The 14,497-nt window shown below is 44.6% G+C and overlaps 1 protein-coding gene across 4 annotated transcripts in view; it reads left to right on the top strand.

The window, feature by feature from the left end:
• TBC1D17 (TBC1 domain family member 17) overlaps positions 1–14,497 on the top strand; it is a 743,081-nt gene that overhangs the window by 124,632 nt on the left and 603,952 nt on the right. For all 4 annotated transcript variants that reach the window (XM_069605252.1, XM_069605249.1, XM_069605253.1 and 1 more), the window contains 2 exons: positions 12,380–12,478; positions 13,209–13,283. In XM_069605252.1, coding sequence (XP_069461353.1) covers positions 12,380–12,478; positions 13,209–13,283 — 174 coding nt within the window. The remainder of the gene's footprint in view (positions 1–12,379; positions 12,479–13,208; positions 13,284–14,497) is intronic.

The following is a 14,497-nucleotide window of genomic DNA, read 5'->3' as shown; positions in this document are numbered from 1 at the left end:
TCCTTGATGAACAAGGACTTGTAAGATCAAGTTTGAACTTGATCTCCTGTAGAAAAGCAGTTGAAGGTGTTGGACACCTGAGAAATATCCCAAGTTGTGTTGACCTATCCCTGACACTGTTGATAGCAACGTTTCATTTGTAGAGATTCTCCTAGTTCCGAACCCCTTCCTTTAATTGAGAGTGAATAAAGTACTTTACAATTACCTTGCATCACATGTCATTACTCAACCTACCTACAGATGTCATCTTATTAGGTGTGAGAGGCCCTGTTGTATCCTTGAGAATATATGCTGCTAGTTTTGTGTAGGCTGAAAAAGACGTAGGTCTTACCTGTATGTAATACCATTGTTGTATGCACATGGAGAAACAGTATTCATACTTTTTCTTTTTTAAATTTGTGTTGTGGTTTACAAAAGGAACCTTTCACAAACCTTGCATAAAACAGTATGAATCAAAACAGGAAAAAATAAAATTCTATGTAAAATCATACATGTCATTGTGATATAAAAAATCCACAGCCAAATAGCAATAATGGTTTGAGGAAGACTTTTTGTTTGTGGTTGACAAGCTGCACTGGTATTTATTGACAGAATGCTACACTGGAGTCTGAGTGTGCTCGTGTGTGGAGGTTCCTTTTTATTGTTTTGATTTTATGCCATTGTTTGCGTCGCCAGAGAAATGTGCTGAGATGTGATGTTATTGAATGGCACCTGCATGAATGTTCTGTGTGTGTTGTTAGTTGCTGGCAGTTAGAAGAGCAAGGCTCCTTTGAGAAGATGCCGGCTCTTGCTGAGGTATGTTAGATTAAAAAATAAAGTAATTGTGACTACTGTTTAGAGGTCACTTACCACTCCTAATGATCCCCATTTGAGAGTCCCTAATGGAGCCCATTATTGTGTTAAACTGGAATGCTAGCCATTTCAGAGCACGTTATGATGTTGTAAAACATTGCTCATTCTGCTGCCCACCATTTCATTGATGCACAACTATCTTGCCCTGTTTCTCTTTCTGAAGAATTCATTTCAGGCTGGAAACGGAAGGGTTACAGACAGGTTTTAGTTAAAGGGTGGCTCCAGGAAGTACAGGCTTATGCTCTCACAGAGAGAGTGAACGAAGTGACCCGAGAGTAAGATCCAACTATTGAACGTGAGATGCTTAGCTGTGTCTGTTAGTGTGCAGTGGTATAATCGAAACTGCATCTATGACCTTGAAACAAAGGGAATAGGTTTCTAAAGTGATGGGCATGCAGAGACATGTTGCCAAACTATTTGAACAGTGAGCAGATTTTAAATGTCTGGTGTAATTATAGCAATGATAAAAAGGATGTCAACATGACAGCCAGACAAAGAGTCTCTGGAAAGGAAACTCATTGTGAGTGGTCCTAGTTCTGCACATACTCTCAACTCCTTAATTGAAATGTTCACGTTATCTCAGCCAATAGATTGTTTAGATGTCAGGCATTAACTACTGTTATTTGCCCTCTAGAAACAGCTGTTGTGGCTCACAATGGAGTCGCCAAACTACTCCTGCTGTCCCATCCTCCTTTCAACTCTTTCCATCATGGGTTGTGTGTTATCCAGTGAACGCACAGTGGGAAGGACCAGAAGCATAGCAGCATGTTAATCATGGCAACAGTGAGATAAGGAAAGGTGCTGGTGCACCTCGAATTTCATTGTGAGTTGAAAGGGTTTGGAATAAGAGGGCTTCCATAGCTTGTATCGACTTTACTCATGATGTCGTATGTATTACATGCCAGATGCAGTCCCCCCGCCACGAGAGGCGCGGCTCCCACTGTATTTATTGATATTGATTGCACTAACCTTGCTTGAATAACTTAACCCAATGTAAAGTTCTATGCACAAGCACTTACTGTAACCGTATTCTTAAGCTAACAGCGCCTAGATACCTCTGGGTTTTGTGCGCTATATAAATGTCAAAATAAAATATAATAGATCAAAAGCAGTTCAGGTGGCAGACGTGGGTGGTATGGGAAGTCTTAAGCTTTAAGAAACTGGGAGGCACGGAGCAAAGGAAGGAAAATGCAGGGAGGAAAATCTTTGGTTGAGAATCCCCGTGTGAGGGATGATGCAGCGGCCCTGTTGAGACAAGTCAGGGTTGATTTTTACTACAATTTTCCAAATTAAACATAAAAACAAGACTCCCCCCGACCCCCTTCCCCCAGATCCCCTACACCTCTTAACCTAACTCTCCCCACCCACCCCGGGCAGAGACAACGTAACATTTTCTCTATATCCATCAGGCTACAACTTATTTCTTACATAATATTCAATATCCTTGCATTGTGTGGACACCATTGTAATACAAAATCTCCATCAAGAAAGTCCAGGAGCAAAGCCCTTTCTTGACAAACCTTTTCCAGCTCCCCTTGAAGATTATATGTCATCCACTCCAAAGCAATGAACCCCCACAATTTAGCCAATCTTTTACTCCAGGTGTTTTTTTCTGTTTCCAAGCACTAGCTATAACCAGCCATGCTGCTATTACCGTTGACCTACATCTTTTACTATGGATTTTGGTGGGAAAACAATTTTCCGGATCGAACAAACCACACAACCATTCCTTGGGTGACCATAGTGCCAAAGCGGGAATCACTTTCATAATCTGATTTGTGACATCTTCCCAGATTTTCTTCAATTTTGGGCACTCCCACCAAATATGCCACCAATCACCCTTCCCTCTGCATTCTCGCCAGCAACTCTTTGTGGAAGTTGGGAACATTTTATGCAATTTTTAAGGGGTGAAATGCCATTGGTACATAACCCTATACCAAGCTTCCCTAATCTGAATAGACCTTGTCAGTTTAGGGATATGCCTCCATAGGTATTCCCAATATCTTTGCGGGAGTTTTTTTCCCAAAGTCTTTTCCCATGCACACATGTATCCCCATGTCTGACCCTTTCCCTCTTCCATCAATATTGAATAAAGTTTTGATTTTGACACCTTTTGTTCATTCCCATTGTGCATGGTTATGAATTTTTCAAACATGGTGAGCTCTCGCCCCCCCACTTCTTGCCCCCCAGACCTAGCTAACCAATGTCTCAGTTGGTAGTACTCCCACCTATCTTTTTCGGAGAGGCCCAATACTCGTTTACACTCCTCAAACGAAAGAATGTTCCCACCCTGCATCATGTCATGCATCTTTATACAGCCAACCACCCGCCACTGTTTGAATGTTCCATGTATCATTCCAGGCTTAAATTGCGGGTTACCGAATAGTGGGGTAAATTGGGATGGGCGTGCAGACAAAGCACCTTTACCTAATAGACGATCCCATAAAGACTACTGCAGGAATCTGGCTAGTCTGGTATTCCTAGGTTTATCTAGTCTGTTTAGCCACAGTACACCTTCCAAGGGGAACCCGACTGCTGCTCTATCCATTTTAACCCAAGTTCTTAGTATCCCCCATGATCCATTCCGGGTGTACCCAAAGCTGTGCTGCCTCATTATACTTTTCAAAATTTGGCAGGCCCACACCCCACCCTCTATAGGTGCCATTAAAATTAGATATGCAACCCTCAGAGTTTAGTTTCCCCACAGAAATCTTCTGATCTCTTTGTTCAGTAACTTGAAGTTAGGAGGAACCATAGCCGGGAGAGCATGACATTCATAAAGTAGCCTGAGAAGGGTTAACATTTTAACAGTGGCAAATCTGCTCAGCCAAGAGATTTGTAGCAGAGTCCATCTCCCTAAACCTTTTTCACCTTCTGCAATTCTTGAGGATAGTTGCTGTCAAATAACAGAGTCACATTCTTTGTTATGTTCATTCCTAAATATCTGACGTAACTGTCCGCTACTTTAAACTGTGAATATGCTGGCAGTGTCTTCTTCTGACGCGTAGATAAAACTAGTTTCAAAAGCTCAGATTTCCCCAAATTAACCTTGAGGTCTGATACTCTCTCTACTTGCCCCAGTTCTCCCAACAATGCTGGTATCGATCGTTCTGGTTCCCTCAGCGTCAGCAACGTATCATCTGCAAAGGCCGCAGTCTTATGATCCTCGCCCCCAAATGTGATTTCTCTTATATCTTTTCTTGCTCTTATTTTTTATTAAGAATGGTTCCAGGGGTACCCCTAGCCACCTTTATACTACGGGACACCTGATTATCGATCGCAACTCGGATATCGTGGGAGTTTGTAGTTAGAGTGCACCATCTAAATAAACTGGCCCCCATACCCACCTTTTCCATCGCTAAAAATAAAAAGGGCTATTCTATGCGATCAAACGTCTTTTCGGCATCAAGGGAGACTAGAACTGCAGGATCCTGTTTTATAGTTACTTTTTCAATTAGGTGGGAGACTCCTGATATTATCCAAGATCTGTCTACCCAATATGAACCCTGATTGATCCATATCTATCAATTCAGGTAACAGCTGCGCTAATCTCTTTGCCAAAATATTATTAAACAGCTTAGCATCAATGTTTAGCAGGGCAATGGGTCTGTATGACCCACATTTCGTCTGATGTTTCATAGTTGGTGTAATCACCCCTTTAGTATATTTTGTATTAAATAATTCCTTTAATTTTGTTACCAACTGTCTTGCATATTTCTTGTAGAAAGCCGCCGTAAACCCATCTGGGCCTTGTGCTTTGTTGTTTGGTAAAACCTTTATTGCCTCCATCACCTCTTCCTCACTAATTACCCTGTTTAAGTTATCCCTTTCCTCCGTTGTAATTGTAGGCTTATTTATCTCCTCCATATATCATTGTATTTCTCGATATTCAGGATGGCTGGACGTATAGAATTTTTCATAAAATTGTAGAAAAGTCTCAATTATGTGCTCCGTCCCAGTAACTATTGACCTGTCAGACCATGTTATTTGATGTATCAACTTCGCCGCTTTCATCCCCTTCAGCTGTCGGGCCAACAGTTTATCCGTTTTATTAGCTCAGAAATAATTATATTTGATTAGTTAAGAGCAGGGATCGTTCTGCCCTCCTGGTCCGCAACATATTGATCTGACTATTTAACTCCTTCAATTTAATAGACGGAGCCCTCATTCTGTGTTCTACTATAGCCATTTGGGTATCCCTGTCTTGAGACTCCAAATCCATTTCTAACTTAGCCCTCTGTTTTGCCAAAATGTCAGTGCTATAAGCTCTCCACGTATCACTGCTTTAAATGCATCCCACGTTCCCTCTGGGGAAGCCGATTGATTATCATTAATAGAAAAGTATTCTATTTTAATTCTTATTTCCTCACCCATCTCTTCATCATGCAATAATTCCCTGTGGAACCTCCAAGACCAGTGGCCAGAGCGTGGACCACTATCTATAAACTAAACCGTTAGAGGGGCATGATCCGACAGAGCTATCGATCCAATTTCTATTCCTTTCACTACCCCCATCAATCTGTCCGACACCCAAATATAATCAATTCTTGAAAATGAATGGTATATGTGTGAGAAGCAGGTATATCCCTTCTCATCCCCCTTCTTCATACGCCACACATCCCGCAGCGTTACATTTTCAAAAATTCTCCTTAGCGTCCATGAGGGTTGAACTGTTCCTTTCACTCCACCTGCGCGCCTATCTTTTTTAGGATCCCAAGCTATATTGAAATCTCCTGTGAATATTATTTCCCCACATGCAAAATCTTCCAGCTTGCTGCCAACTGCCTGCAAAAATGTCCCTTGTCCAGTGTTTGGCGCATACGCTGTCACCAAGGTAAATAATTTGTGTTACATTTGCAGTAATACAAAAAGATATCTTCCTTCCTTGTCTGTTAGATATCGCACCACCGATGCCTTTAATGTATCTCCGAGTCCTCTGATTACCCCCAAGGTCTTCCCGCTTGCGTTCGATTGATATAATCTGGAGAACAGTCGTGACTTCCAAATAAGTTTATCGATCTTCCTGATGTGTGTCTGCTGCAAAATTATAATATCAACATTTTTCTGTCTTAATATGGCATCCACCTTTTTAAGCTTCACCTGGGAATTTAACCCTCTGACGTTACAAGATAAAACCATATATGTTTACTGAATTAAAGCATTAACAATCTAAATCAAATAATTCCCCTGTACAAATATTTATCACACCCATTTGTCCCATGCCCCCCCTTTTAACCCTCTCCCCAACTTATCCCCCCCACACACCCATCCCAGGCCCTGGCCTCTGATCCTATGATACCCTCGGGAGACAACCCCCTAGCAGAGGCCTGTTGTTCACCTGGAGTCACCCCAGACCCCCGGGAAGTATCCTACCACTCTCTAAGATCCCAAGACACGCTCCGCCAGCCGTTAAGCCTGCATCAATATTCATTCCCTGCCTTTCTTATTTCAGGATACATTTGTTCTGTTATTTGTGTCCTTCATCCCTCTTTTCCGCCTCTCCGCCCTCCCCTTCCCTCGAGGACCCATCTAATTCACTCCTTGTCCACCCCTCTTCCCCTTTACCAATGACCAGTTCCATCGTCACATTCCCTGTTGAGTGGAGGGATCAACCCGTTGCTCGCCCTGTCCTTCCTCTTCCTCGATGTTCAGCAATGCCAGTCCTTCAGCACTCGTAGTTACACAATGTTGCACTCCATCCAAATTAAATAGCAACCCAAATGGAAACGTTCCTTGGTACATCTCTCTTCGCTTCTGAAGTGTTGCCACTGCCAAATCTTGATACAGCTGAATTTGCATCCCATTTATTATAACCTCTCCATCTACTCTGGCTGCCCGTAGAATGCTCTCTTTCAAGGTATACAAAGTTATTGCAACCAGGACATCTGTAGGTCTGGCGCCGGGTTCCCTTCTCCTTGGGCCGACTCTATGGGCCCGATCAATTCCGATGTCATCCGTCTGAACGTCTGTCACTAGATTCCCAAAACATTGCTGCACCGTTGATTTTAAATCAGTGTCAAGGATAGACTCACTCAGGCCTTTCATACAAATGTTGGATCTTCTTGATCGCTTCTCTAGGTCTTCAGCTTGTATTTCTAAGTTATGTGAGACTCTCGCCAGTTGTTCCAAAAGTTCACTGTTTTGTTGAACCTCCTCCGATGTTGCCGACAAACCCTGCTCAGTGACATCTAATCTTCCACCCAACTCCTTCAGCTCCTCCCTAACGTCAGTCAAAGAGGATCTCAGTTCTTCGCGTAGAGATGTAAATTGTTGCTGAAAGTTATCTGCCAGTCTCACTTCCATTTCTCTTAAGCATTCCTTGAGGTCTTCTTTACTAAGCGGCATTACGGAGGCTTTTAGAGTATCCCTTTTCTCGTCTTCTACAGTATCTTGCTTGGTGTGCCCTAATCCCATGTGACCCGCTTTGTTTCCAGCACCTCTCCAGTTGACCTTCCTGTTAAGCATGATGTTGCCTCCTTCTGACCTTAGTGCCCCTATCTTTAGGTTTTGGCATTAGTGTTTAGTGAGATGTCTTCCCCGGCACTCTATATTTGTAAATACCCCTCTCTGCCGATTTCCACTAGTTTTATTAGAGAGAGTTTAATGATTCAGCTACACTCAGGTTAGCAACTCTTGTGTATACAATAAGTTCCTTTAAGTTGTCTCCCGACCAACTGAGCACAACTATGAGTTTATAGAAAGGAAAACATTGTTACAGTTAGTTCCTTGTCCTTGCCAACTAAATGTTTTCAGACTCCCAGCTGAAGCTGCATTGCATGGACAATACTGCTATCTGCAGAATACAGTCGCAGGGTATCTTGACAAGCTATAGTGGTGGATGCACTCTATGCCCATTTATTTATGCGAGCAAAGCCAGTCTCTCTCACGTTTCGGTTGCCAGTCACTTGAATCTTGTAGGACGCTAACTGCACCACATGGCTATAGGGCTCCTTTTATTTTTCCCAAGAAATGAATCCTAAGTGTGCACCTCATCAACCATAGTACTTGGTATCAGTCTGTATAGAGCCAATCTGTAGTGGCTCCTCCTTAACGCACTGTAGTAGCGCTGCGACGCCCTTGATGGAAAGAGCAGCCCCAATGCTGCCAATCTAGGCTGAATTGTTTGTGTGCTCACCTTCAGCTCTGGCGGGGCAGCTCACCTGCATATCTTTGCAGCCTACCACGCCCCTTATTGTAGATGCTGCAAATACCAACGCTAATATCTCTGAGTTATGGCCCTTTGATGTTGGTAGCACACTCTGAGATTAAGGACTCTCTCCATAGATCTTGGATCTTGATGTGCTCACCGTCACTGAGACATGGTTCAAGGACAGCTCTGTCACATGCTTTGACACTCTCCTCCCTAGAGGCTACAAAATCCTTTTTGTGCCCAGGCTAAAGAAGGCAGGAGATTAGTAGTACTGCTCTTCCCTAAATGGATATCGGTGTCTATTATCCCTACTCAGGCCTACTCCTCCTTCGAGTGCCTAGTCTGCAGGCTTTCACTCTTTCCTACATTTTCTCTGCTCATGGTCACCTTCTATCGGCCTCCTGGATAGCTCACTCTCTTCATTTCGGAATGGGCCAACCTAGCCTCTTCTCTACTCTCCTCCTCCTCCCACCTCCTCCTTCTGGGTGACCTCAACATCCATCTGGACTCTCCTGACATGCCAGGACCTCTCTGCAACCTATGTGACTCTCTCTCCCTCTCTATTCTACCCTCTGGCTCCACTCACACTGCGGGCCACACTTTGGATGCTCTCATCGCCACTGGCATCCCACTCGCTATCCCTCTCACTACCCCTCTCTCTCTTGGACCGACCACTCAACACTCTGATATTCTTGCCCCTGTCATGAGGGTCCGACTGAAGCCTTCAAAAAAGTGCAACTAGTAGTACGACTCCGACCTGGCTGCCCTTAAACTCAAGTTTAGGGCAGCTAAGCGGAAATGGAATTCGTCGAGTGGACCATCTGACAAACTTGCCTGCAGCCTCCTTCAAAGGCAATATCGACTCTGCATCCGCCTCAAGAAAAGAGTCTTTATTCAAGCCTGCATCTCCGCGGCATCAAACAACACGACTGAACTTTTCAAAGTCTGCAAGGAACCGGGCAATCCTGCAGCAGCCTCTTCTCATGTCACACCCACCCAGGACCTTTGCCCAGCCCTGGCTTCACATTTCACGCCACAAAAACCCAAGACATCCTTTCCACCTCTCTTCTACACCACCGCATTCACCAACACCAGAGCCTCCCTTGGACCCACCTCCACTTCCACTCTCCTCACTCTCTCCCGTCACACCTGATGAGGTCGCCTGACAAGTCCGGTCTATGAAGGCCTCATCCAAGGAAGTGGACCCTTGCCCTTCCAAACCCATCAAGGGCAATATTGACTCCCTCACATCAGCTTTGGCTGACCTGTGCAACCTCTTCTTTTCCACTGGAGTTTTCCCAACTGCTCTCAAGCACTCCCTTGTGCACCCTCTGCTCAAGAAACCCTATGCTGACCCTTCCATTCCGTCAAACTACCGCCTGATCTCTATGATATAAGATTGGTTATTTATAACTCGCTTAATACGCAGAGGTTTCTAAGCGCAGACCTGGGGATAGAACCTGTGTTGCTCCATGTCGTCTTGCTTCCATTGCGAGCATGTTGTCCCTGAGCTATCCCCCCGAGGTATCCTCCCTGAGCTATCACTCCTTTCCTGGGCAAAAGCTGGATATCTCTCAGCTAAACCTCCACACGGAATCAATCAGTTGTTTCCACGACCATCAGTCTGGCTTTAGAGCATCCAGAGGCACGGAAACTGCTCTTCTGAACACCTGTGAAGACATGCTCTTAAACATTGACACTAACGCTCACATTGTGCTCATTCTCCTTGATCTCTCCTCTGCCTTTGACACAGTTAACCACAACATCCTAAACTCAAGGCTTCGTGACACCCTGGGAATCACAGGTCAGGCTCTGGTTTGGGTAACCTCTTTTCTCTCTGACCGCCCATCCCAGGTCGAACTCAGTGCCTTTCTCTTGACTATCACCCTCTCATCCTGCGGCATGCCCCAGGGTTCTAAGTGATCCCCTTGGTTCTTCAACGTCTACATGGCTACCCTGGCACGTGTGCTTGCGACTTTCACCTCTAATTTCCAGTGTTATGCGGATGACACACAACTATCCTTCAGGCTACCCTCATCCGCCTCCTCTTCCTCACTCATTCCCGACTGTCTATCCGCTATTCAGTCATGGTGTGCTGCAAACGACCTTTGTCTCAATGACAGTAAAACTGAGATTGTTCGCATTGGGACCCCTGCTCCCGCTTTCCCCCTCTCACTCTGGCCAGCCTCTTTTGGCCCTGCGCCCACCCCCACCTGTGAGGCCAAAAACCTTGGGGTCATCTTTGACTCCACTCTCTCCTTCTCCTCTCACATCTCTGACAGCTCAAAAAAAGTCTAACTATCAACTGCACCTCCTCAGAGGCACTCTACCTTTTCTCACTTTCCCCCAGCGGCTCACTGTCTCCAGAGCCCTGGTTCTCTCTAGGCTGGATTACTGCAACAGCCTTTTTCTCAACCTCTCTGCTTCTGCCCTGCGCCCTTTGCAACTCATCCAGAACAGAACCTCAGGACTTATCCTTGGCCTCCAGCCCAGGGATCACATCTCTCCAGCGCTGAAATCCCTTCACTGGCTCCCCATGGCTGCATGGATAAAATTCAAGACCCACTGCCTTTTCCAGAAGGCCTTCTGGGGCCTGGGACCTACTTACCTTCAACGTTGCCTTCCTAAATACTGTCCCTCTCAAGCCCTCTGCTTATCTACCTACAACCTTCTGCGAGTTAGCCGGTTCTCCAAGCAGAGATTTGGAGGGAGATCCCTTTCCTCAGCAGGCGCCTCCCTCAGAACAGCCTCCCTGCCACCCTCCGTCTTGATCCTGATATTCGTAAGTTCCGGAACCTCCTCTTCCTTCTCTCTCGCCCTGCTCTCCTAACCTAGCTCTCTGCTCTTCCTTCTCTCCCACCTTTCCGTACAGTTTACTGACTGGCTGCCTGGTGTACCTCAGAGTCTCACAGGCCCCAGGCACCCCTGCCAGTCCTCCTGCACTTGCCCCTGGGCACTGCACTCCACCCCCTCACTGCACTTGTAATAAATCCTTGAGAGCTTCTCTCTCCGCACTTCACCAGTCTCGACTGACTGGATGCACTTGGTTCCTTGCCCCTCCCTTGCCCTGCCCGCACTTGCACGATCTGTATACAGCCCTGCCTGAAGATCATTCTGTCATTCTGTCTGTTCTCTCTTGTCTTCACTCCTTAATGTGCACATGAAAAAATGCAGAATCGCCGTCAGGCCTATTTGCTGTATCCAAACTGTTAAATGTATCCTATTCTCTTAATCTGCCTGTGCAGACCATTATCTTCTCAGAAATTCAAGCGCTCTGAGCGGCTGTTGTTTTGTCGCTGTGTTCCCACTCCCCTTGAGCACTTTGAAACACTTGTCTGTGTATAGGCGCTTTCTAAATAAACATTACCATGCCGTAGATGGGGGCGGGTTTCATAAAGTGTTGTGAGATGCCCACACAGGTAGATCGATTATTGCCTTCCCATTCACTTATTGCACTTCCTGGAGGTTTTGCATGCCGTAGCTCACTCCTGTCACCACCGTTAAATTCACGCTGTGGTCCACCTTGTAGCGGCCTCCCCAAACTGCAACTTTCACTAGGAACAGATTAGCCTTCTCCAGGAGCTCCGTCCCTCATTGCACTAGGGCTGTAGCATCAAAGTTCCTTCTTGTCGGTTTACATTGTATGCCAATGAACATCCACCTGGAGCTCTGTCCTTCATTTCCCTGCAGCCGTGCCTCCGGAATTCCCTCTTGCATTTTGAATCTGCTGCAGAGCTTGTTTTCTATTCCACTGCAGTGATCTGAATCCGCTGCAAAGCTTGTATTCTATACCACAGCAGTGTTCTGCTCTATCAAGTCCGCGGCAAGTAACGTTGATGGGCACTGCCCAGTTTCTCTCCGCCAGAGCACTCCACTCGATCCACTAAAGGGAAGGGGTGTTATCTATACTTCGGGTCTCCTCCTGCCTTTCACCTTCTTTGCAATCCTTTCTGATTGCCCTACCCGGCTCCTAACCGAAGCGGGAGGGCAGCTTTCTAAGTGGTCATGAGCAGAGTTTAGGACCGTATGTCCTTACACCCCGGTGGCCATCTTGGAAAAAACCACAATAACATATTTTTCATGGGTGGATGATGCTTTTTGGCTAAACAATCGATTTGTGTGGCTTCATTTTAGCACAGTGCAGTAGTGGCAAGGTTTTGTAGGCCTAGTGTAAGTGCAACCAGCTCCTCGTTTTCACAGTGATCACCTAGTAAAATGTGTTTCCTCCTTGCTGTGCTTCTTAGGTGCCCTACCAATTTACTTGTAAAGCACTTCTTGGGCAGCATTATTTGTCTGTACCCAGCACATGGATGTATTGTTTCTGGACAGCATGGTTTGAGAAATCCTGAACCTTCTCACCTGTCCTTATCTTTTCAGGTAGTGTTTGAGAAGGATGGTGTCTTCCTGCACACTAGCGCTAAGCGACAGCAGGACCAAGACTCTCTGATACCTGGAGTCATAAGGATTGTTGAGAAGGTAAGATGAAAGCACACTACTTCTGTTTGTCTGACTGTGCAGCAGAAGCACCATCTGTCTTTCCCTAAATGTCAGTTCCTGTTTTCTTTCCTTTATGTAATTTGCTTTGACATCATAAGACCCCATATTGACTTCTGTGGAATACCACAGAGGTCTTCAGTATGGTCTAATAATACGTGCCAGTAGAAGCATTCTGCTGCTTTTGTGATCCTTCTATACCAGGCATATCATGGATTACAAATAATAGTAATTTTGTTCTCGCACCAAGAAACACAAAATGTCTTATGTTTTTGCTTAATGCTAGGAACATCCATACAAGAGCAAAATATAAACACTTGCACATCTTGCCGCCACTTTATTTAGTTTGAAGAACATATCAATGACAGCGATGATGGTCTGAAGACCAGCATGGCGCTCAAAACATGCTCAGTAATTAAATGGAGCAACTCGCTTTATAAGACTTAATTAATTTGATTCTAGAGAGCAGATGTGGCCAAATACACTGGATCTTCATAAGTGAAATAGCAGACTATCCCTAGTTTATTTCAGGATAAGTTATTCGAATTTGTATTTTTCCTGCTTTATTTTCCTTTTTTCCTTTTTTACTGACATTTGTTAAGTCTATACAACTATTAACTTGTTTTATTTATTTAGAGCATATTTATTTGACTGGTTTTCATGAGTGAAATCTTGGCCCTGCCGCCAAAATAACTACAGCCATTTTATCCAGGGTTCTGATGTGTTCCTGCAGTGGATTCCTATTGATGAGATTGGCGATGGTCCCCAAATTGTTTATTCCAAGAAGGTGAGTCTGTTCATCTAAGATGTCAATTAATTGAGATTTCTGTTGTTGTCCTCTGTTTACTTACATAGCCACCTGCAAGTCTCGAGACCTGCCTCCATCTTCCCTACATTGTCCTAGAATATGCTCCAGGCTTCAGTCATTCCAGAACACCATGCCTGTGCACTGGGAATTGGCACCATTTTTCCAGGGTACAGAGAAATCGTCTAAAATCTCAATTTTTCACATTATATAGTTTCACAATTTGGTATTCACAGAGATTTTTAGCAAGAATAATTGAAAACTATAACGAGGCATAAATTAGTTTTCAAAAAGTGATTAGCAGAGTTTGCTAATTAAAGTTTTCTTGATTAGCAAACAAACCTGTCTCATTAGCAATGTTGTACTATTATTTTTAATGTTACCTGAACCGATTTGTACCTAAGACCTAAAATGAGCAACTATACAGGACTTTTGTGGATCGCTGAAATACAACATTAATGAGATGAGTGTCTTTAAAATGTAAAGGCTAGCTGTATGAATGAACACAAATAGATGTGAAAAATACATTCTGCAAACATTTTTCAGTGCAAGGCTCTGAGCAGCTGTGTGCTGTCATTGTTGCACTTAGCAGTGTGCCATACATTTTATGCTTGACCCATCATTTGCTGTGTAAGGAGAAGTTCATAAATGAAAAACATAAATGTTAAATGAAAGTCATAGCCTGAGGCTAAGTACATAGTATTGTGTTGCATTATAGCATTAAATACCACTTTCGGTGGACGGCAGTGCCGCTAACGGCCCAAACCCGAGCCAGGTTGGCCCAAGCGCAGCATTCCAGACCTGTGTGGCCATTAAAGCACTCTTTATTGATATTAGCACTCAAAACCGCCATCTATGATGCAGATATTTTGTTGTTGTTTGTTATTATTAAGGGAACCAGGCTTTGCACAATTCATGGTTACCTTAAATAGAAATTACACCTATGTCCGCGATTGGAAATAAGCCGGGAAGTGCTCAGGAGAGTGGGCAGGGGGAGTCATAGTGTTCCACTCCAGTGGAGATTCAGCCTGGGGCACTTCCTCCAGGGAGCTGGATGAAGGCTGGGCAGAGGCACTGTGGGCTGATATAAAAGGCGGGTGGTTACTTGCAGATTCCAGATTGGCCAACTCTCTCCCACAGATGCTAATATATATAATGCAATAAATAGTAGATGAAAGTGAGCTGTGTATGTTATT

This window comes from Ambystoma mexicanum, chromosome 1p (genome assembly GCF_040938575.1).
Source record: "Ambystoma mexicanum isolate Mex_15411 chromosome 1p, UKY_AmexF1_1, whole genome shotgun sequence".
Lineage (NCBI taxonomy): Eukaryota > Metazoa > Chordata > Amphibia > Caudata > Ambystomatidae > Ambystoma > Ambystoma mexicanum.
Note: the sequence above shows the minus strand (reverse complement) of the source record. Positions and strands in the feature narration are given on the sequence as shown.